We start from the raw sequence: 23,143 nt of genomic DNA, 5'->3' as shown, positions 1-23,143 counted from the left end.
TGGGTGACTCTCAAACTGGAGAACACTTATACCACAGAAGGCCACCCACTGGAGTGAAGGTTCTGAGCCCCACATCAGGCTTCCCAACCTGGGGGTCTGGCAACGGGAAGAGGAATTCCTAGAGAATCAGAGTTTGAAGGCTAGCAGGATTTGATTACAGGGCTCTGACAGGGCTGGGGGAAACAGTGACTCCACTCTTGGAGGGCACACACAGAGTAGTGTGTGCACTGGGACCCAGGGGAAGGAGCAGTGACCCCAAGGGAGACTGAACCAGACCTACATGCTAGTGTTGGAGGGTCTCCTGCAGAGGCAGTGGGTGGCTGTGGCTCACTCTGAGGACAAGGATACTGGCAACAGAAATTCTGGGAAGTACTCCTTGGAGTGAGCCCTCCCAGAGTCTGCCATTAGCCCCACCAAAGAGCCTGCGCGCTCCAGTGTTGGGTCGCCTCAGGCCAAACAACCCACAGGGAGGGAACCCAGCCCCACCCATCAGCAGTCAAGCGGATTAGAGTTTTACTGAGCTCTGCCTACCAGAGCAACAGCCAGCTCTACCCACCACCAGTCCCTCTCATCAGGAAACTTGCACAAACCTCTTAGACAGCCTCATCCACCAGAGGGCAGACAGCAGAAGCAAGAAGAACTACAGTCCTGCAGCCTGTGGAACAAAAAACACATCCACAAAAAGACAAGGTGAAAATGCAGAGGGCTATGTACCAAATGAATAAGATAAAACCCCAGAAAAACAACTAAATGAAGTGGAGATAGGCAACCTTCCAGAAAAAGAATTCAGAATAATGATAATGAAGGTGATCCAGGACCTCGGAAAAAGAATGGAGGCAAAGATCGAGAAGATGCAAGAAATGTTTAACAAAGACCTGGAAGAATTAAAGAACAAACAAAGAGAGATGAACAATACAATAACTGAAATGAAAACTACGCTAGAAGGAATCAGTAGCAGAATAACTGAGGCAGAAAAACGGATAAGTGCCCTGGAAGACAGAATGGTGGAATTTACTGCTGCGGAACAGAATAAAGAAAAAAAAAATGAAAAGAAATGAAGACAGCCAAAGAGACCTCTGGGACAACATTAAACACAGACACATTCGCATTTTAGGGGTCCCAGAAGCAGAAGAGAGAGAGAAATGACCTGGGAAAATATTGGAAGAGATTATAGTCAAAAACTTCCCTAACATGGGAAAGGAAATAGCCACCCTAGTCCAGGAAGTGCAGAGAAGAAGATATAACAATTATAAATATATATGCACCCAACATAGGAGCACCTCAATACATAAGGCAATACATAAGGCAACTCCTAACAGCTATAAAAGAGGAAACCAACAGTAACACAATAATAGTGGGGGACTTTAACACCTCACTTACACCAATGGACAGATCATCCAAAATGAAAATCATTACGGAAACACAAGCTTTAAATGACATAACAGACCAGATAGATTTAATTGATATTTATAGGACATTCCATCCAAAAACAGCAGATTACACTTTCTTCTCAAGTGTGCATGCAACATTATCCAGGATAGATGACATCTTGGGTCACAAATCAAGCCCCAGTAAATTTAAGAAAATTGAAATCATATCAAGCATCTTTTCTGACCACAACGCTATAAAAGTAGGTATCAATTACAGGAAAAACCCTGGAAAAAATAGAAACACATAGAGGCTAAACAATATGTTACTAAATAACCAAGAGATCACTGAAGAAATCAAAGAGGAAATCAAAAAATACCTAGAGACAAATGACAATGAAAACACAATGATCCAAAACCTATGGGATACAGCAAAAGCAGTTCTAAGAGGGAAGTTTATAGCTATACAAGCCTATCTCAAGAAACAAGAAAAATCTCAAATAAACAATCTAATAGTACACCTAAAGGAACTAGAGGAAGAAGAATGAACAAAACCCAAAGTTAGCAGAAGGAAAGAAATCATAAAGATCAGAGCAGAAATAAATGAAATAAAAACAAAGAAAACAATAGCAAGGATCAATAAAACTAAAAGCTTGTTCTTTGAGAAGATAAACAAAATTGATAAACCATTAGCCAGACTTATCAAGAAAAAGAGGGAGAAGACTCAAATCAATAAAATTAGAAATGAAAAAGGAGAAGTTAAAACAGACACCGCAGAAATACAAAGCATCCTAAGAGACTACTACAAGCAACTCTATGCCAATAAAATGGACAACTTGGAAGAAATGGACAAATTCTTAGAAAGGTATAACCTTCCAAGACTGAACCAGGAAGAAATAGAAAATATGAACAGACCAGTCACAAGTAATGAAATTGAAACTGTGGTTAAAAATTTCCAACAAACTGTCCAGGAGCAGATGGCTTCGCAGGTGAATTCTATCAAACATTTAGCGAAGAGCTAACACCCATCCTTCTCAAACTCTTCTGAAAAGTTGCAGAGGAAGGAACACTCCCAAGCTAATTCTATGAGGCCACCATCACCCTGATACCAAAACCAGACAAAGATCCTACAAAAAAAAAAAGTTACAGACCAATATCACTAATGAATATAGATGCAAAAATCCTCAACAAAATACTAGCAAGCAGAATCCAACAACACATGAAAAGGATCACACACCATGATCAAGTGGGATTTATCCCAGGGGTGCAAGGATTCTTCAATATACACAAGTCAATCAATGTGATACACCATATTAACAAATTGAAGAATAAAAACCATATGATCATCTCAATAGATGCAGGAAAAGCTTTTGACAAAATTCAACACCCATTTATGATAAAAACTCTCCAGAAAGTAGGCATAGAGGGAATCTACCTCAACATAATAAAGGCCATATGCAACAAACCCACAGCAAACATCATTCTCAATGGTGAAAAACTGTAAGCATTTCCTCTAAGATGAGGAACAAGACAAGGATGTCCACTCTCACCACTATTATTCAACATAGTCTTGGAAGTCCTAGCCACAGCAATCAGAGAAGAAAAAGAAATAAAAGGAATACAAATTGGAAAAAAAGAAGTAAAACTGTCACTGTTTGCAGATGACATGATACTATGCATAGAGAATCCTGAAGATGCCACCAGAAAACTACTAGAGCTAATCAATGAATTTGGTTAAGTTGCAGGATACAAAATTAATGCACAGAAATCTCTTGTATTCCTATATACTAATGATGAAAAATCTGAAAGAGAAATTAAGGAAACACTCCCGTTTACCGTTGCAACAAAAAGAATAAAATACCTAGGAATAAACCTACCTAGGGAGACAAAAGACCTGTATGCAGAAAACTACAAGACACTGATGAAAGAAATTAAAGATGATACCAGCAGATGGAGAGACATACCATGTTCTTGGATTGGAAGAATCAGTAATGTGAAAATGACTATACTACCCATAGCAATCTACAGATTCAATGTAATCCCTATCAAATTACCAATGGCATTTTTTACAGAACTAGAACAAAAAACTTAAAATGTGTATGGAGACACAAAAGACCCTGAATAGCCAAAGCAGTCTTGAGGGAAAAAAGCAGAGCTGGAGGAATCAGACTCCCTGACTTCAGACTATACTACAAAGCTACAATAATCAAGACAATATGGTATTGGCACAAAAACAGAAATATAGATCAATGGAACAAGACAGAAAGCCCAGAGATAAACCCACACACCTTTGGTCAGCTAATCCATGACAAAGGAGGCATGAATATACAATGGAGAAGAGACAGTCTCTTCAATAAGTGGTGCTGGGAAAACTGGACAGCTACGTGTAAAAGAATGAAAGTAGAACACTCCCTAACAGCATACACAAAAATAAACTCAAAATGGATTAGAGACGTAAATGTAAGACCGGACACTATAAAACTCTTAGAGGAAAACATAGGAAGAGCACTCTTTGATATAAATCACAGCAAGATATTTTTTGATTCACCTCCTAGAGTAATGGAAATAAAAGCAAAAATAAACAAATGGGACCTAATGAAACTTCAAAGCTTTTGCACGCAAAGGAAACCATAAACAAGACGAAAAGACAACCTTCCGAATGGGAGAAAATATTTGTAAATGAATCAATGGACTAAGGATTAATCTCAGCAATATATAAACAGCTCATGCTGCTCACTATTAAAAAAACAAACAACCCAATCCAAAAATGGGCAGAAGACCTAAATAGACATTTCTCCAAAGAAGACACTCAGATGGCCAAGAAGCACATGAAAAGCTGCTCAGCATCACTAATTATTAGAGAAATGCAAGTCAAAACTACAATGAGGTATCACCTCACACCAATTAGAATGGGCTTCATTAGCAAATCTACAAACAACAAATGCTGGAGAGGGTGTGGAGAAAAGGGAACCCTCTTGCACTGTTGGTGGGAATGTAAATTGGTACAGCCACTATGGAGAACAGTATGGAGGTTCCTCAAAGAACTAAAAATAGAATTACCATATGACCCAGCAATCCCACTACTGGGCATATACCCAGAGAAAACCGTAATTCAAAAAGACACATGCACCCCAATGTTCATTGCAGCACTATTTACAATAGCCAGGTCATGGAAGCAACCTAAATGCCTATCGACAGATGAATGGATAAAGAAGATGTGGTACATATATACAATGGAATATTACTCAGCCATAAAAAGGAACGAAGTTGGATCATTTGTAGAGACGTGGATGCATCTAGAGACTGTCATACAGAGTGAAGTAATTCAGAAAGAGAAAAACAAATATCGTATATTAATGCATATATGTGGAACCTAGAAAAATGGTACAGCTGCAGCGGTTTGCAGGGCAGAAATTGAGACACAGATGTAGAGAAGAAACCTATGGACACCAAGGGGGGAAGGAGCGGGGTGGGGGTGTGATGAATTGGGCGATTGGGATTGACATGTATATACTGATGTGTATAAAATTGATGACTAATGAGAACCTGCTGTATAAGAAAATAAATAAAAGAAAATTCAAAAATTCAAAAAAAGGAGACAGAAGCTTGTTTACAAAAAGAAGAAAAAAGAGAGCACCTGTTTGTCTAGAAACATCCCCTGCTGATCATCTCTTGTCACAGAGATCCCACCTGTTTCTCGTTCATGGGAGCCTTAGTGATGTGTTTCTCAAAGACGTTCAATTTGGTCAAATTAAGTACGCTAACCACATACTTACCCTGTTGTGATGCTTCAGAAACTTGGTCCTTCACCTCCTGCACAGCCCTGGGGAGGGGAGCAATGTTTGGACCAATTTGTACAAAATATATATCCCAACGTAAGTGAAGGCAGAGAGGAAAAAGCCAGAAGATAAGGATTATGCATGGGGGCTCCTGATAATTCTTCTTTTTCCATGTTGCTAATACAGACTGATTTATTTACTCAGTTGAAGGTAATGGGTCTTTTTAATGTACATAGTCCAGCAGTACTAAAACTAATGATAGTAATAGTTAACTTTTACTTACAGCTTATTGTCCCCAAGGCATTGTGCTAAGCAGCCTTTTATTCATCATATCATTTATTTTTCACAGCAACACTGTAAGGTCAGTATTTTTAGCTCTATTTTACAAATTTTGAACCTAAAGTCCATAGAGTTGAAAAAACAGCTTGTTAGGAGAAGAACTAGGGTTGAACTTAGGACTCCTTTCGTAACCCAAGCTATTAAATCTATTCTTGTTAATCTCTAATGACTGCATTTATTGAGCACCTACTCTTGACCTAAGATAAATGAGACAGGACCGTGTTTTCCAAGGCCCTCCTGTTTTCTCAGGATATAACTAACCATAATATAGTGTGCTAAGTGGCATCCAGTAAGATGAATAAAGTGTGTGGTACCACTGAGGAGAAATAATTTAATTCTGCTTGTACCTGGCTCTGACAGGTAAATAGACAATTTCTAGGCAGAGCAAGAATGGAGATGGGGGGACAGCCTTCCAGAGGAACATTAATCAGTTAATCAACATCGATCGACTCGTGTGTATTAAAACGAAATGGTTGTGAAAGAACTTTGGGTTATGTTAGCAAGTGGTCAGAGATGATGCCAGAGATTGGACTGAGGCTCTCTGTCAAGGGTCTTGAAAGCTATGGGAAAAGGTTGGCATTTCCTTCTGAAAAATGGGAGCTCTCAGGGGATTCCAAGTAGCGAGGGAAAATGATTGTATCAGCACTTGAGAAGGACATCCCTGGAAGGTGAACCAGGTTGTTCTCTGGTTGCTGATATCAGAATCACTCACTAAATAAAAACAAAACCATAGAGTTTACCACACTGTAGTAAGCTTGTGGCTATATATTTTAAAAGTCTTGCCCAGAGACTGTAACCTTTGACCTACAGCCTTTACTTATTACAGGGTAGAGTAGGATCCTAATGGCTTTTATTTGGGTCTTTTTGCCAGACTTCCTAAAGGGAAATAGTAGCTCATGGCATCATTTCCCATCAACAGCTCCATACCCTGGACTTGACTTGGATTCTCTGAAAGCTAAAGAACAGACTTGAGAGTCTGAGTCTTTTTATCTGTAGTCAGATTTCAGAGTTAAAAGTTCAGAGGGCAAAGACTTTGGCTCTTTCTCTGTTTGCTTTACGGTAATAATTTTTTTTATAAATTTATTTATTCATTTATTTATTTTTGGCTCTGTTGGGTCTTCGTTTCTATGCGAGGGCTTTCTCTAGTTGTGGCAAGCGGGGGCCACTCTTCATCGTGGTGTGCGGGCCTCTCACTGTCGTGGCCTCTCTTGCTGCGGAGCACAGGCTCCAGACGCGCAGAGCTCAGTATTTGTGGCTCGCGGGCCCAGTTGCTCCGTGGCACGTGGGATCTTCCCAGACCAGGGCTCGAACCCGTGTCCCCTGCATTGGCAGGCAGACTCTCAACCACTGCGCCACCAGGGAAGCCCAGGGTAATAATTATTTTAAGTTACCATTTCTATATGCACAGAATCTTTACCCAGCTCACACCTTGTCACCCTGAGCCTTAAAACATCAATTAGCCCAATACTTGGGGTTATAGTGGAAGTTATCAATATTTATATGCATCTAGTTAAGATTTCAAAATACTGAACGCTGTCATTGTTCAAGATACCGAAAAGCCCAGAAATTCTGCAATTTCTTACAAGGTTTTCCTTTTATTTCTCTTTTTAAAGGTTAGCTTGCCAATGACTTTGAAAAATTTAAATGTCTAGGAAAAACAATCCTGTCAAGAATCATACTGCCACCTTTTCATAGATTTGGTTAAACATGAAATCTCAGATTATGTGTATGTCTTAACATCTTCCTGTTAAGTTCCAACATGTAATAGTAGGATTGTTTTGAACAGTCCACGATGTTTCTTTTGGCTGTGGCATTCAAAAGGGTTTCTGCACATGAAGCAGGACCTGGGTGTGCACATGTGCCCATGCACCGTGTGCTTTTATCAGTATTGCTCCTTTGAATGGCTATTGATGTTTTACAAAATAAGTTATCATGATTCTTTTTCCAGTCCATCAGTAGGCTTTGGAAGAGGTAGGAGTGGTGATCTTTGAGTTGTTAATTCTTAGAAATGCCCAAAGATCAGTGCCCCCTTTTTTTTTTGCCCCTTTTTAATACATGTTAACTTTTAATCTTATATGTCAAGGAGAAGAGTGAGCAACCATGGATGTCCTTGCTTAACAGCTAGTGTAAGCAGCGAGTCCTAAGCAAACTTGCGTTCCTGTTAACATGGTAGTGTCTTTCAAGGTTGTCTTGATTTGAGTTGATTTGGGCCCACCAAACTGCCTTGATCTGCTTTTACCAAGATGTCGGTGGCTTTGGAATCCATTGTATCAGTGTTGGGGTTTGTACACAAAATGTGCATCAATTAATAGAATGCAATTGATTTGAACAGTTTCTGGCAACTGACAAAGTGTTGGGCAGTTGTATTTCATTTCCTTGTTATTTCAATCGGCTGTTGATATGCAAAATTGATGATGATGGTGATGGTGATGATAATGATGGTGATGAAGAAGAATGCCTGCACACTTTACTCTTGTGCCTCATGACCATGGCTTTTTTCATCTGTTCGCTGGTTTATTGTTGTTGCTGTTACCTTTCCTTACATTGGTTTCTGAGTGTATTCTTTTTGGTCCTGTCCATGTTAGGTTTAGAAATAAGCTAGATTTACTTATATGCTCAGCTGGAATGCTTCTGTCACAGGCTTTTCTTCCATTTGCTGTGTCAAGTGCCATGCAGACAGTTCTTCGTTAGTGTCATAAGGTTGTGGATCTGAACATCTGTATTCTGCAGCACCCCCACCCCCAGCCAATAAAGCCCCAGATAAACCAATCATTGTGTGAGCTCCTTTAATGGTTCTCAAATAAGGGTGGAGTTTTGTTATGTTTTAATCCATTCCTCTCTGTCAGCAAAGAAAACAGGAAATAGAATCTTTCTGGAGATAAGGAAAATCACAGTATCCCATGGATTACCCAGGTTGACTGTATATACTGCCAGTTACTAAATGGAATTGTTTCCTTTTGAGGGACTTTTAATAAAACTACTCAAACTACTTTCCGAATTGTTGTTCCCTGGGCCAAAATGCTGATATCAACAGGACATCGGACTTCCAACTCTCCTTAAAAAAAAACCTCTCTGTGTCTGTAGCCTCTGAATTTGGCTTCTTAACTGGTATATTAAATGAGCCCTGCTAAGACTTGCCTGGCTTTCCAGCAGAAAGGTGCTGGGTTTATGGCTTCTCGTGCCCTGAGCAGTCCTGTTCTACAGCCTGTGGATAGAAAGAGTGGGCAGTGTGTGAGCCATGCTCCGTAGGCCTAATCCTCCACCTCCAAAGCAGATACTCCTCAGACTAACCAAGCCCATGACTTGTTATTATTTTTTGTTACTTGAAACGCTGATACATTTATGTTTTAGGAAAATGCTTAGTCTCTTCTCTTATAGAAGCCTTTCTCTTTTGCCTTGTAATCCTAGGCCTCTGTCATTGATTTATTGTCTCAGAGCTACTTTGCAGTTATAGACCAGGAACTCTTCATCATGACCTAATTTTCCTCCCATAAAAATCACAGCACGTAATAAAGAGTATACCACACACGTTACGGGAAGACTTCTAATCCTTGTAAATTGCAGGAGCATGTTACAGATGGGATTGGAAAAGGTTTAAAAATGTGTATGTGACACGGCTAAGAATAAATTCCACAAGTGTCAATGGTCTCCAATGTCAAGATGGGCCTGAGGGGGGCCAGTGAAATTTGAATTTTGTAGACAATGCAACGGGAAAAGAACAGCAAATTCTAATGTTGTAAGCAGTTGAGATCGATGTTATACAAAGAGCAGTAATTAAATTTGCACTTATAAATTAAATCTTCATGTCCTGACTGTAGATAATTCATTGTTGAGTCTCCAGTTATTTCCCTTCTTATACTTTTTTATTAATGCAATCATGTCTTTTGAACACTGAGTGTCAAACAGTGTTAGGTGCTTCAGGCCTCACCTCAGTCCCGGGAGTTTTTACAGATGTGACAGCTAAAGGTCAGAGTTATATAACTTGCTCAAAGTCACAGAGCTAGTGAGTGACTAAAATCAGATCCATCAGACTCCAGAACTTATGATCTTTGCATTTCGTCCTCTGTCTCTCAAATTACTGACGCGTATAAAGGCCACAGGTGGTTAAGACCCAGACAGTCCAGCTAAGCTGTCTTAAGTCCCAGTCCAGCTGTACTCATTTATGTGACCTTGAACAAATCTGTTAGTCTCAATGAGTCTCAGTTTCCTCACCTACAAGATGACAAGAATAATAGTAGAGTAAAATCCTGAGATAATCCATGTAAATAACAGCATGATAAACACTCAATAAACTTTGGATATTTTTATTGTCACGTATACCACCACTACCTCCAGCCCACTCTGTCAGGTTCTGTGCTCAGCATTTAATATGCATTAGCTTTTCAGTATCCCTGCAAGACAGGTGTTAGATCCCCATTTACACAAGGGAAACAGTCTCAGAGGGGTTAAGGCTCTTGCCCGAGTTGAACCCAAGTCTGTATAGCTCCAACACCTATTTGCTTTATACCCATATAATGACTGTAAATTCCTTTCCTATATATATATACTTTTTTTTGGATGGTGTTTAGGTTTATTTTTTAATTAATTTTTATTGGCGTATAGTTGATTTACAATGTTGTGTTAGTTTCTGCTGTACAGCAAAGTGAATCAGTTACACATATATTAGATTCCTTTCCCATATAGGTCATTACAGAGTATTGAGCAGAGTTCCCTGTGCTATAAGGTAGGTTCTTATTAGTTATCTATTTTATATATAGTAGTGTGTCTATGTCAGTCCCAATCTCCCAATTTATCCCTCCCTCCCTTTCCCCCTTGGTAACCATAGGCTTGTTTTCTACATCTGTGACTCTGTTTCTGTTTTATAAATAAGTCCATTTGTACCTTTTTTTTTAGATTCCACATATAGGTGACATCCGTGACATGGCAGTGATGCCAATGTCTCTGACGGTGAAGTCAGTGTAGCTCTAGGCCCTGCCCACTGAGCAGCTAGATCAGGACTCAGCCCAGTTCTATGTGACGGCCTCTGCCAAGTCACCCCTGACCACTCTGCCACACAGCTTAAGGAGAAACAGCAGCTTGGTATTTGCAGGTCTGCTAATTCCACTTATAGGAAGCTTGAAATTGGAGACACTTGGGAGCGTTATCCAGAATCTTTTTTTTTTTTTCTTTTTTTTGTGGTACGCGGGCCTCTCACTGTTGTGGCCTCTCCCGTTGCGGAGCACAGGCTCCGGACGCGCAGGCTCAGCGGCCATGGCTCACGGGCCCAGCCGCTCCGCGGCATGTGGGATCTTCCTGGACCGGGGCACGAACCCGTGTCCCCTGCATCGGCAGGCGGACTCTCAACCACTGTGCCACCAGGGAAGCCCCAGAATCATATTTTTATTTTATTTTACAATCTTACTCCCCAGTAGCTTCCAGAAGGCTTACAGCCTTCCTTGTAACTTTTATTTCTAAGGCATTCCTGACTAAGTCAGAATTCGTTTGTAAGTTTGAACAGAATTAATGGGGCACTTGGGGCACAGAATAAATCCCCCCCTTTTGTGTTAAGTTGGAAAGCCTCTGTGAAATGAGATTATTCCAGACACATGGTAGAGCTCCATAAATCCATTGCTCAGAGATTACATGAGCTCATGCTTCCATCGTTCAGCAGAGGCGTTTGTACAGTGATTCTTCTCAACAGAATGAAGGAAACTTCATGGGATTCTCTTGAAGTCATCCCTTCCAAACAAAATAGGATTGGAACAACCAGCAAAACTGTGAAACATTTGGATTCTCATCAGAATTCAACTCAAGCTTTTTTCACAGACACATCTTTTGGCCTGGCTGAGAAGGTGGCCAGGCAGTGAGCAGCCTTTTAACAACTTGCATGTATTCAAGTTTCAGAGTTAAAGGAACAAAAGTAATTTGGGGAATGATTGCCCAGACTCCTTAGTGAAGGTTTGTGTCTTCTGTTCTGACTTGGTCTGATTTGTAGAGGTGCCCTTGTGCCTGGGAAAACCATGTGTAATCATAGTGGTGACAGTCCCGTGTCTGGCACTCCACATTTCGCAGCAGGTCCCACTTGCACATTAGTGCATTTGATCTCAAGAATAGCCCTTCAGAGTTCTTCAAAAGCCTGGACCTGGCTCACACTGAGACCCAGAGAGCCGGCCTTCAGGACTATAGCTCTGGCCCGTGGTGAAAGTCTCCATCTCCTAGAACTGATTCTAGTATGCTCCAGTAGCTTTCCTTTTAGAGAAAACAGCCGATGAGCAGAATGTAATTCTCATGTGTTCCCATGTCTCCTCCCGTTTGCCCGTGTATAAACACTGTTTTGAAAGCAATTTTCCACGCATCTGTCTAAATCCATGGTCCTTCCTCACGACTCACTCTTCTTTGTTTCTCCAGCATCTGCTACAGTTTTAGGAAAGAAGAAATGCTCACCTTTCTGGTGACAGTTGAAGTGAAAATGCATATTCGTTCTCTTTCTTCACATTGTGGTTGAGTGAGGATCTCATTCTCAGTAGCTCTTTAGGAAAAGAGACAAACTGACACAACGTTGTAAAGAAACTATACTCCAATAAAAAGTATTTAAAAAAATAAGAGAAAAGAAACGAAAAAGAAAAAATAAAAGGAAAAGAAAAAATTTGGAGGCCAGACATAAGGAGGTGGGGACCTATCAGTGTGTCTGAATTCATTTCCAGATGTTTTTTAGCTCGGGTTGCCGAACATGCTGTACTTAAGGCCAGAGGCAGAAGGGTGCTAAGGGATATCATTATTTGTTGAAATCTGTACTTGTGGGTTTGGGCACTGGCTTCTGTAGTGTAGATTAGCTGGAGAAGACGAGCTGAATGCTGAGGACTGCTGCAGAGGTGGGGAGTGGAGATGTTAGAAACTACAGCCCTAGGGTCCCATCCCAGCCCCTCTCCTGCTAAGCCGTGTGGCATTAGGAAATCTCTCCTTGTGGAATGGTTATCCTGCTTAGCACCTTTGACTTAGAGATAAGTCATGTAAAGTACCTTGCACAGTGGCTGGCAGGGGCAAACACTCCTATCTAGGAGCAAGTGCCAGTGGTAATGGTGCACGGGGTGTCACTTAGGAGCAGCCCTGGCTCAGCATTGTTGGAGGACAGAACAAAGCGGGAGAGAGATTCTGAGAAGCTTAGTGGTCCTTGAGCTCAACAACAACCATAATTTCTCTTTTCTTCCCTTGAAGATGCTCAGAAGGAGCCTGGTGACTTGTGTAACACTGGTACTTATTTTTAGGGGTTCCAACTCCTCTGGAAGCCAAAAGGTTTTGTTTTGTTTTGTTTTGTTTTGTTGTACGCGGGCCTCTCACTGTTGTGGCCTCTCCCGTTGTGGAGCACAGGCTCCGGACGTGCAGGCTCAGTGGCCATGGCTCACGGGCCCAGCCGCTCCGCGGCATGTGGGATCCTCCCGGACCGGGGCACGAACCCGTGTCCCCTGCATCGGCAGGCGGACTCTCAACCACTACACCACCTGGGAAGCCCAGCCAGGAGGTTTTTGTTGTTTTTGTTTTAGGTCCCCTTCTCTCCTTACTTCCTCTCCCCAGTTGAACTCAGCTATGTAGTGATTCAATTTATTTTGTTGAAAATTCAGTCCCCTAGGGAAAATATGATAATGCTGTTTTCAGACAGCTGTGTTTGGGAGCAAGACTGACTGAACCAGCTGGCTGGCATCATTGGAGCCCAAGGACCTGCCAACTCATGGAGAGCAGCTGTTTTGGCTGAAATTCTTATCATTCTTATGACTTTGCTTCCTATGTCTCAGCTTCTGAGTTCTGCTTTTAAATGCACACACAAAGGAGAGAAAGCCGTGAGAAAGACTCTGATGTGTCTAGGGCCACCCATAGGTGAGGGGAGTGGAGATGCCACCACTGTGCTCTCATTACTCGTGATCGTTGGGAAAGGGAAAATCCAGAAGGAGGCCAGCTCCAGAGAGTAAGAGATGATAATGAGTGGATCAGTGAATATTGATATCTTAATACAGTGGGTGTGTTATACAACCAGGAAGAATCAGGTGTAAAGATTTTCTTCATGAAGGGGGAAATGTTACAATATAATGTTAGAGAAAACAAAACTGTATAAAGAATAGAATTCCAATTATGGAGAAGTGTGCTTTAACATTAAATGAGATAACTCATACAAAGCACTTGACGTGGTAGGTACTCAGTAAATCACAGCTACTAGATGCAAATTCTCTAACCACAGGAGACGTGTTGGCCTCAAGCACTGTTTTACCCAGAGTGCCTGGTATAAAGGAGATGCTGAAAAGATCTTTCTAGATTGAATGAATTAGTGTTGTTGTTATTATATGCATTTTAAAAGGAATTGAGAAAATCTAGGGACATAGGTTTCTATGTTATCATCTGTAAGTGTATCTATAATTGTGGCAGCTTAACCTCTCTGCCTCAGTCCTTCATTATAAATGGTGAGGACAGTACTTGAAGTTCAAGGTCACTCAGAACTGAGTGAGCTACATGGAAAATACACGCAGTGACTGGTCCCTAGGGAGCCGACCTTGCGTGGCAGTGACTGTAATCATGGTAAGCGCCATGTAAGTGGTAGCTATTATAATAATTCTGTCGTACTTGGATCTGTAGGAAAAAAGATGAGCATTGTCATGATTTTTATGTAATTTTCTTCTCAGTTTTTACCATAGACTTTTTTTTTGCAATGAAAGCTTAAAAGAAAAAACCTCATATGAAAATAAAACTCAAATGCTAACAGTGGTTACCTCTAAATAGTGGAATTGGGAGAATTTTTCTATTTTCTTCTTGACGCTTTTCTACGTTTTCCAAACTGTTTGTAGTATGTATGTTACTTCTATCATCAAGATTTGGGGGAAACAACCTTTTTCCCCTCTTTTAAATAAGAAAAAGAATGCTCAGCATCAAAGATAACACAGAGCTGCTGAACTAGATGCTCCATCTGGGGCTGCTTGAGGACTAGAAGATGCTGCCCTGTTCTGGGCTTCTTTGGGGGGATGTTATTTAAATGCACGTTTCACAGCCTCAGAAAGTTGTGAAGCAGTTGTTAAGAACTGGGAAACAGAACCAATGAGGAAAAGTAAAGTAGTTTTAGTTCATCCATTCTGGACAAAGGTGGTCAAAAAACTTGAAGCCCTCTTCGCAGACAATGGCTTACGTTTAGCACAGCAGCTCTCCATTGGCTCCGGAGAGAGAACAACAAAAAGCAGATCTGTGGAAATGATAGCAGAAGGGGTGAGAAGTGGAAGTGAATGGTTCCCGAACCTTGGGATGCGCTTCCAAAGGAGGATGTTTCATGCCAATTCCTAGAGATGTTTAAAATAGAGTCCTGAGCAAATCCTGGAGGTCTTTTTCAGTCTTTTTCTTGCTGATTCTTAGACTCCATCAAGCTTTTCGGTCGTACTGTCTGGACCTGTGCTGTCTGCCCAGTGCACAGTAGCGTGTAACCTTTTTATGAAACTATTTTGCAGATATTTAACACCGTGCCTGACGCGCCCCTCACCAATGCCCAGCTGCACCTGTCTCGGAAGAAGAGCAGTGACTCCAAGCCCCCATCCTGCAGCGAGAGGCCCCTGACGCTCTTCCACACCATGCAGTCAACAGAGAAACGTGAGTGCCACTACTCAGGGCCAACGTGGTCCCCGGGGGACATCCAGGCCTCCTCCCAGCTGCCCGGGGTGCTCACCTCCAGCCTCTCTGTGTGCGTTGCTGCCTTTTGTGTCCTTGAGGACACTGTATCGGCCATTGTACCCTCCCGGGTTCCGTGGCTGAGTAACCTCGACAGGACAGGAAGCAGGGGTGCTGAGGATGAAAGGGAGGGCCACGCCGCCCAGGATCCTCTTTCCCAGTCCCCTGTGGGCAGACAGCTGAGCCCCTTTTCCTCCAGCTGCACGATCAGATCTAAGCTCAGGCGTCGCTTATTCGGCCCGTCTGTTGTTAGCGGCTCCCCTAGAACCAGTTTCCCTTCCTTTTCTCGGGTTGTAACTCGGTGCTTATTTGTGCGAGTCACACGCCCCACTGCAGTGGGGCTCTCTCTGCACAGGGGCCTTGTTTGGCTTGCTCGTCCTTCCCCTCCACCTCTCCTGGGCCTGACACACAGTGGCTGCTTAGTAAATGTGTGGAATTAATTCACGGGTTAATAGGAGAGCATTGCCCTCCTTGTTCCAAGTAGCAGAGTGTTCTCACCACAGCTGTATCGAATCTTGTTTTCACCTGTGCATTTCTGAGTTCTTTGCAGCAGTTGGGTTACTGGGCCCTCAAATCTCCAGTCTGGTTTCAGCCTTTGTAATGAGGAAGTCCAGGGGTGGAGGGTGGGAGTCGAGGGTCCCAGCTGTGCCCGAAGGCAGGCAGCCCTGGGTCCCTGTGCCGGTGACAGCATTCAGGCAAGCCTCCTACCTTCTCTCAACCTCAGTTTACTTGTCTGTAAAGTAGGGATAATAGGGCCTACCTCACAGGGAAATGGTGCGGATTCAATGACCTTATGCAGCTAGGCAGCTGGCAGAGGCCTAGACGTGGCAAGGGCCATCGATGGAGAGCTGCTGCTACTATTATTAGTTCCTGTTTAATCACACGCAGACACCAGGGAGTATAGAAACGTGACCTCGTCTGTAAGGAGCTCACATTTGAGTAAAGGAAGTAGACAAGTGAATAGGTAATGGTAAGTCGGCAGGATAACTGCTCTCAGATGTGTGCGTTCAGGGAGCCAGGAGAACGCGGTGGCTGAAAGCACTCATGGGCACCGGGCGCCTGGGTGAGAGTCCTGCTTGGCTGCTCTCTGGCTGTGTGACGTGGGCCAGTTATCTGCCATTGCATGGCCTCAGTCTCCTCTTCCAGAAAACAGGGATAACAGTTTCCTTATAGGCTTGTTGTGAGGAATAAAGCACTTCAGATGGTTCTCAGTAAATGCTGGGAGGTGTGGCGGTGCCATTATTATTATATACTTATTATATTTTTTATGTATTTATATGTTTATTTTTATATATTTATATAAATATGGTATTTATTGTATATATATAATATTTATAATATTCTCTATGAGTTACAGTAAAGGCGCAAATCAGAAAAATGACCCACTTTGCTTTGAAGAGAAAAGAGACTCCATATCTGGATTTGTGTCTCTATCTTTGTTACAGAAAATGTTTTTTATCCCTTTGTCATTCAGAAGTAATGGCCTCCCTTATCATTACTCCTGAACACAAATCTTCCCCACCCTCGGAGGATCACTGCTTTTAAAGAGGTCGTCATATCCCATAATATGGCTGCACGTTGGTGCAACCGCTGAGGTTGTTTCAGATATGTTGCTTTTATGAGTAAAGCCACTGTAATCATCCTCATAGCTAAATCTGTTCATATTCATGATGATTTCCTTATGATCAATTCCTGGAAGAATTTCTAGGTCAGCAGATATGCACAGTTTTAGGGCTTTGACCCATACTGGGATTGGCTTCCCATCGAACAATAGCCTGTGTTCCCCTTAAGTATCTGGCTGGGGTCGTTCTTGCTGTGGTCTGTAACAAAGAACACTTGGAACAGGCCTGGCCTCACCCACATCTGCCACAAACACAGCATCGAGCTGTGGGGTGAGATGCTTCTCATGTTTCCACGACAGCCACAGTCACTTAAGGTTTTGTACTAAGCAATGTACAGTGCAGATCAGGACAGATCAGACGATATTGGTAAATTCCTCTAAGACTTGAAATAGTGCCGAGTTTATGGTTAGATGGAAACAGAGGCAGCTCTGGATCAGGTCTTAAAGCATATTCTGGGAGCATGTAAGAAAGAAGATGGCGATTAGGAGAAAATCAATTAGATCCTTGCCCAAGATTAATTTTATCACACGAGGCAGCAGGTGAAAGTTAAGGATGTGTGAAAGCAGACGTGCCTAAGCTGCAGATCAAGCCGTCCCTGTCTGCACACAGGGGACAGGAGGATGGGAGACGGGAAGACAGTGAAGCACTACATCTTCCCTCTGAACACGAGGAGACGCTCCCTGGAAATGGGGCTGGAATCTCCATATGCGCAGATATTTGTGGGGTGCTCAACTTTCCTCCCTTTCTCTGCAGAAACATTTTCATTGGAAGGCACGTAGGGGTGCGTGTATACATATACTTTTTAGAGTTGATTTTAGAAACCCTTATTTTCCTGGGAAATTAGAGTAATGTCCAGGCTGGCCTGGAAAGGCACCATAGGAGGAGGAGCTGGAAGGTTCTGCCAGCTCTCGCCCCTCCTAGGTTGCGGTGCAGCCACTCGCCACCGTTAGATGAGCAGGTCACAGTGTACTGTTTTCACACACAAACCCTCCCCTGTGGTCTATGGACAAAGATAGAAGACTATCAAAGCACTTCACTGAGTTTACTCCTTGGAGTTAAAATGCTGGGGAAGACTGCAGGTAATTTGTGGGGGGAAAAAAATGCTGTATTTCCATACAGTGATGTTTTTCAGATTAAGGCCTCTTTCCATACCTAGCTCAGTACTTCCCAAACTTGAATCATTTACATAGGCCTTCATTCACTCTTTGGGCTACAAAAACATAACTTTTGCACTGTTGTTTGTTTAATATATTTATATAAATCGATTTGAAAGCAGCTCACTTCTTTACACGGCCTCATCCTACTCAGTAAAATTTCTACAACATGAATTTTATTGTCTCACTGTATTACTCTCTAATATACATTAAAATAAATATGAAACTGTTCAGCTAAAAAATGTTCATCCACATTTGACCTTAAAATTGTCGTGTGTCCACCTGTGGAATACATACCACAGTTTGGAGTCCACAGAGCTTGCTCTAAATTTCTGACTGGCTCAGATCCTTCTTCTTAACCTAAACACACAAACTCAAGATTCCTTTGTCTGCTCAACTGGAACTGGGTTCAGATGTTGTCCATTAGCTATTTATATCACTGTGGACACTCGCCGTTCATCTGTCGATTTCATGTCGTGCACTCTGGGTTCGTTGTGACACCTCTCCAGGTTTCACATGACCTTACCTTTCTTCAGATTCTTGCCATAGAGTAGATATCGTGTTACAGGGATCGCACCTGTGAGAACACACACAAACACGTACACCTACACGATATCTCCATGTACCTCTCTTCTACCTTCAGACTTCGTATGATACTCTCAGAACCTCATTTCCTATTATGTCTGTGTGCCTACTCCCTTTTGAGTTCAGTTATGTTTTTCCTCCTCATTGGCATACTTGCAGTTTAATATTTGTTCTGTGATCCATGGGTCAGCCCTCTCTTCAGCCCCTAGTTGACATGCTTGATGAGCCCAGAACTCCCAGAGTAGTTCCCTTGGGTGCTTCCCACCAGCACACGTTTCCCCTTCACCTCGCTGCAGTGCCCCTGCCCTGTGCAGAAGTTGGAGCCCATTCTTATCTCTTAGAAGTGAATCTGTGCCAACGCTCTGGCCTCAGATTGTCATGGAAGTATCTGGCATGTTAGTTGATGCTCACTGATGTGTGCTTTATTTTCCAGAAGGAGTTTTTCATTCCGTGTGGGTAGACCAGTTGTGTGCCCAGGCACCTCTGTAAGACTCGTCCACTTTAATCTGAGAGTGGTAGTGGAGTCTTCTCCAGATGGCTTTTTCCTTTTCCCAGTGTTATCTCATCTCATCCTTATAATTGGTAATCACCCCATGAGGTAGGTCCTCATCATCCACATTTTACAAACAAGTAAACCAGGGCTCGAAGGGTTAAGCAGCCACACAGCTGGCGAACGGCAGAGAAGGGATTTGTACCCAAGTCATGCCCCTTCCCCATGCCATGTTGCCACTTCTTGAGCTGCCAAAGTGAAAACCATGCTAGACTGAGTTAAGGAAGCAATAAAAACCATCTGTCCCAGAGTCCAGCGTTGCCACGGAGGCAGTTGAACCATATTGAATGGGTTCCTCAATACGTGTGGTGGCAAGCAGCAGCCACACGATGACCCCCCCCCCCATGTCACCCCAGCTCTGCAGCAAGCAGTGTGCATTCAGCAGTCACTTAATATGCTGGGCCAAGGCAGTCACTCTCGTTTGTGATCACTTTAGAACAGATGGAAGGAGGTTTTTCAACTGTGCTGCCAGATGAATGGTAGCAAAGGAGATTACTGTTTAATCTCCAGGTTAACACGCAGATACATCATGCAGCAGAGATTGGACTGGTATGTCTAGGTGAAAGCTATACTTTTTCCAGGCAACTGCAGAAGGTAGAGCCAGAGGATTAGAGGGAACCAAGCACCCAGGTCTTGTACTTTTTAAGATTTCTTCCAAAAGGTTGCAGGGTGACACGTATCACTTATTTTGTCCCGAATTTTTAGTACTTAACACAGGCATACCCCTTTTTATTGCACTTCGCAGATACTGCGCTTTCCACAAATTGAAGGTTTGTGGCAACACTGCGATGTCAGATGATGGTTAGCTTTTTTTGGCAATAAAGTTTTTTGTAATTAAAGTGTGTATATTGTTGTTTTAGACGTAGTGCTATTACATACTTAATAGACAACAGTGTAGGGTGAACATAACTTTTATATGCGCTGGGAAACCCAAAAACTCATGTGACTTGCCTTATTGCAATAGTTGCTTTATTGCAGTGGTCTGGAACCAAACCCAAAATATCTCCAAAGTATACCTGTCCCAAGGTGTTAAAATATGTTTCTTGGAAGTGTGGTTCTTAGACTTGGGTGTGCATTAGAATCATGTAAGGAGCTTGTTGAAAGATACAGATGCCTGGTCTCCTCCCCAGTACATTCTGAATCAGGTCATGCCTGGAGCTCAGGCCTCTGTAATTTTAAAAGCACCCTGGTGATGCTGATGCCAGCTAAAGTTAGAGAAGCACTAGCTTGGGGGAGGGAGGGATTGTCAAGGTTGCTTGTCTTCTGTCATTAGCGGAGTGTCTCTTAGACTCTCTGTTGGGGTTTGGGGCAGGCTGGTGGTGGTTGGAAGCTGGGGCTCTGTAGTTTCAATGCTTTTTTTCAATGCCATCTCTATCACCCACCATCTCTGAGACCTAGAGTCCATTACTTTTTTTAATCTTTTTTTTTTTTTTTTTTTTTTTGGGTACGCGGGCCTCTCACTGTTGTGGCCTCTCCCGCTGTGGAGCACAGGCTCCGGACGTGCAGGCTCAGCGGCCATGGCTCACGGGCCCAGCCACTCCGCGGCATGTGGGATCTTCCCAGACCGGGGCACGAACCCGTGTCCCCTGCATCGGCAGGCGGACTCTCAACCACTGCGCCACCAGGGAAGCCTGAGTCCATTACTTTTCATTTCTGAACCTCCATTTGTTCATCTGTAAAATCAATCACTAATAATAGCTTCCTTGGAGGGGAATTACCGTGATTAAGTGAGCCAGTGCATGTAAAGTACTTGACAGTGGGCCTAGAACATACTCAGCACCTAATAAATGTTAGCTCAGATTACGATGATTATCATCAGGCTATAGTCTTACTTTATGTTTGACTAAGAAAATATTCCCCCTCTGGAGCCTGCAGAGTCCAAAGGAGAGGCCCCTATGTGAGGGTAATGCGAAGTCTCCCTGGCCCCAGAGGGAGTCCATTTGATGCTGGAGTGCCAGCACTTCAGCAGCCTGGGACGAGTTGTGCAGCCTTGGTGGGGTGGGAATGGATTCTTAGGCTTTATTTTACATGGATCTTGTTAACTGGCAGCTGGGATTATCGCTCTGATTAATTCTTTTAGTTCAGTTAATTCATCCTGGACCCTCTCCCAGACAGGCCCAGGGAGAGGTTGAGAATTCAGCTCATGTACTTAACATGTGTGTCTTCCTTGCTGAAAAATAACTGGGAATCCATACTGTTCAGAGCTTTATGTAATACCTCTCTCGGAGCCATCAAAGCTGCAGCATGTGTCTTTTCTCAGGTTGCCTCTGCAGGTCCTGGGCGCTCTGGACACACCTGTTTGTTTTGGCAGACGACATGTTTATCCACAGGGATTCCTGTTGTCACACAGACTGTAAGGTGTAATGTGGTTCTTATCTTAATTATGTATGGTTACCATGTGTGAGTGAGAACCGCATAGTTGATGTGGCCCTTAAAAAATGATGCTGTGGAAAGCTCATGGCAGGAAAAAAGTTCAAGGTAGATCATTAAATAAAAAAGAGCATATTCCAGCCTCTCACCTCTGGCATTATCACTATGTAAAACAGATATTGTAGCATTAGGCATTATGTAATCCCACCTTGTTAAAAGAAAAAAATAGGTGTCTGTTTCTACGTATGGAAAAACAACTGGACTTTTACACACCAAAATACATCTAGGTTATTTGTATGCTATTCTGTACTTTTCAGTTGGAGAGGAATGCATATTTATTATGTATTGCCTGATTTTTACGCGATAAAAACAAAACTCTCTAATCATACACTTCATTTACTATCTCAAACCCATTTTGCAATGAGTCATGGCATAAAAATAAGTAAATCTATCATTTTCTTCTTTCTCATGAGCAGTGGTGTAAGCAGTCTGTATGTAGGCTTCCTCAGATACCGGGGAACCATAGACTAAAGGGAGACTGTCCCTCCTGAAAAGTAAGTTCTCAGGGAAGAAAGAGGGCTATGTTGTGAGTAGCAGAGTGTCTGCTTAACTGTGACCATTCAGTTCCCTGTCCAGCCATTAATTAGAGGCGCGTTCCTACGCCGTGGTTTTTGAAATGCTGTTTCAGGAGAGGCTCCCCACTGTACCTCCATGTCTCATCCCAGTGAATCACTTCCGTCCTGGGCCAGCCACAATGACTTCCCCATTCTCTCATGCACTCCATTTTCATTGGCATTCTTTCCCTTTGCAATGCAGAGGGTTATTATGGGCACCATGGGGAGAGAATGTCAGTCAGTCCACAGGGGACCAAAATCAGTGGTGGTTTTGCTGAAGACAACCTGCCAGAAGTTGTGATATCATGTCCTGCATCTAGGGTCCAAACAACATTGACCACATTTTTCACTCATCACCTCCCTGTTTAGTCCATCATTGCCCCAACTACATTTTAAGATTATTTTTTAAAACATTGCCCAGCCTATTTTCATGTGCTCAAATATGCTGCCCAAACTACTTCTTCAGATTATTTTTATCGTAGGGACTGAGGCTGGGTCAGCATGAAAGCAGACCAGCTCAGATTTTAGTGGGGCTTGGCACACCACTCTTATCAGCAGCAAAAGCTACAGAGGAGAAAAATTGCTTTAGAAAGTCTGATTCCAAGCTTCCTGTGTACTTGGGTGTTTCCCAGAGATGGTAAACTCAGAAATTGCTGTGCACTCATTTTTTATTGCAAAATTCATTAAGCTGCTATGCTATTATCATTGTCTTGTCAAGATGATACATTACAGGCTTCATTGCAAAACTTTAACAAGCAAGAGAAAGTACACCTCTCGCTCCACCATAGCCCGGGAAAGCCTCTGGGCGTTTTGCTTTTGCAAAACGTTTTGCATTTAATATTTTTGGTGTAACGCCCTGGGTCTCTGCAGAACCTCCATCTGTCTTGCGATTCCCTTTTCTTCCTGTTTGATCATGTGGAGAGTGAGTTCCCTCCTTTGGGCTCTGTGAGGCGTCAGGAGCTGCTGTTAAAGATCTTCTTTCTGACGACTCGTCTGAGACCTCATGGAAAGCTGAGATATCAGCCTCTATGATGACAGACTTCTGTGCATGGTGAGAAACCTCCCTCAAAGTGGCGTCGAAGGTCTGT

At 42.7% G+C, this 23,143-nt stretch overlaps 1 protein-coding gene across 5 annotated transcripts in view; it reads left to right on the top strand.

The window, feature by feature from the left end:
• Positions 1-23,143, top strand: part of ARHGAP26 (Rho GTPase activating protein 26) — a 483,828-nt gene that overhangs the window by 382,598 nt on the left and 78,087 nt on the right. For all 5 annotated transcript variants that reach the window (XR_003427757.1, XM_027081740.1, XM_027081743.1 and 2 more), the window contains exon 19: positions 14,944-15,082. Coding sequence is in view for 4 of the 5 variants with exons in the window: in XM_027081740.1 (XP_026937541.1) it covers positions 14,944-15,082 (139 nt within the window). In the remaining variant the exon portion in view is untranslated. The remainder of the gene's footprint in view (positions 1-14,943; positions 15,083-23,143) is intronic.

The sequence above is a fragment of the Aethalodelphis obliquidens genome, unplaced genomic scaffold (genome assembly GCF_003676395.1).
Source record: "Aethalodelphis obliquidens isolate GAN/ISIS:26980383/991018 unplaced genomic scaffold, ASM367639v1 scaffold45, whole genome shotgun sequence".
Classification (NCBI taxonomy): domain Eukaryota; kingdom Metazoa; phylum Chordata; class Mammalia; order Artiodactyla; family Delphinidae; genus Aethalodelphis; species Aethalodelphis obliquidens.
This window is presented reverse-complemented; position numbering and strand designations above follow the sequence as displayed.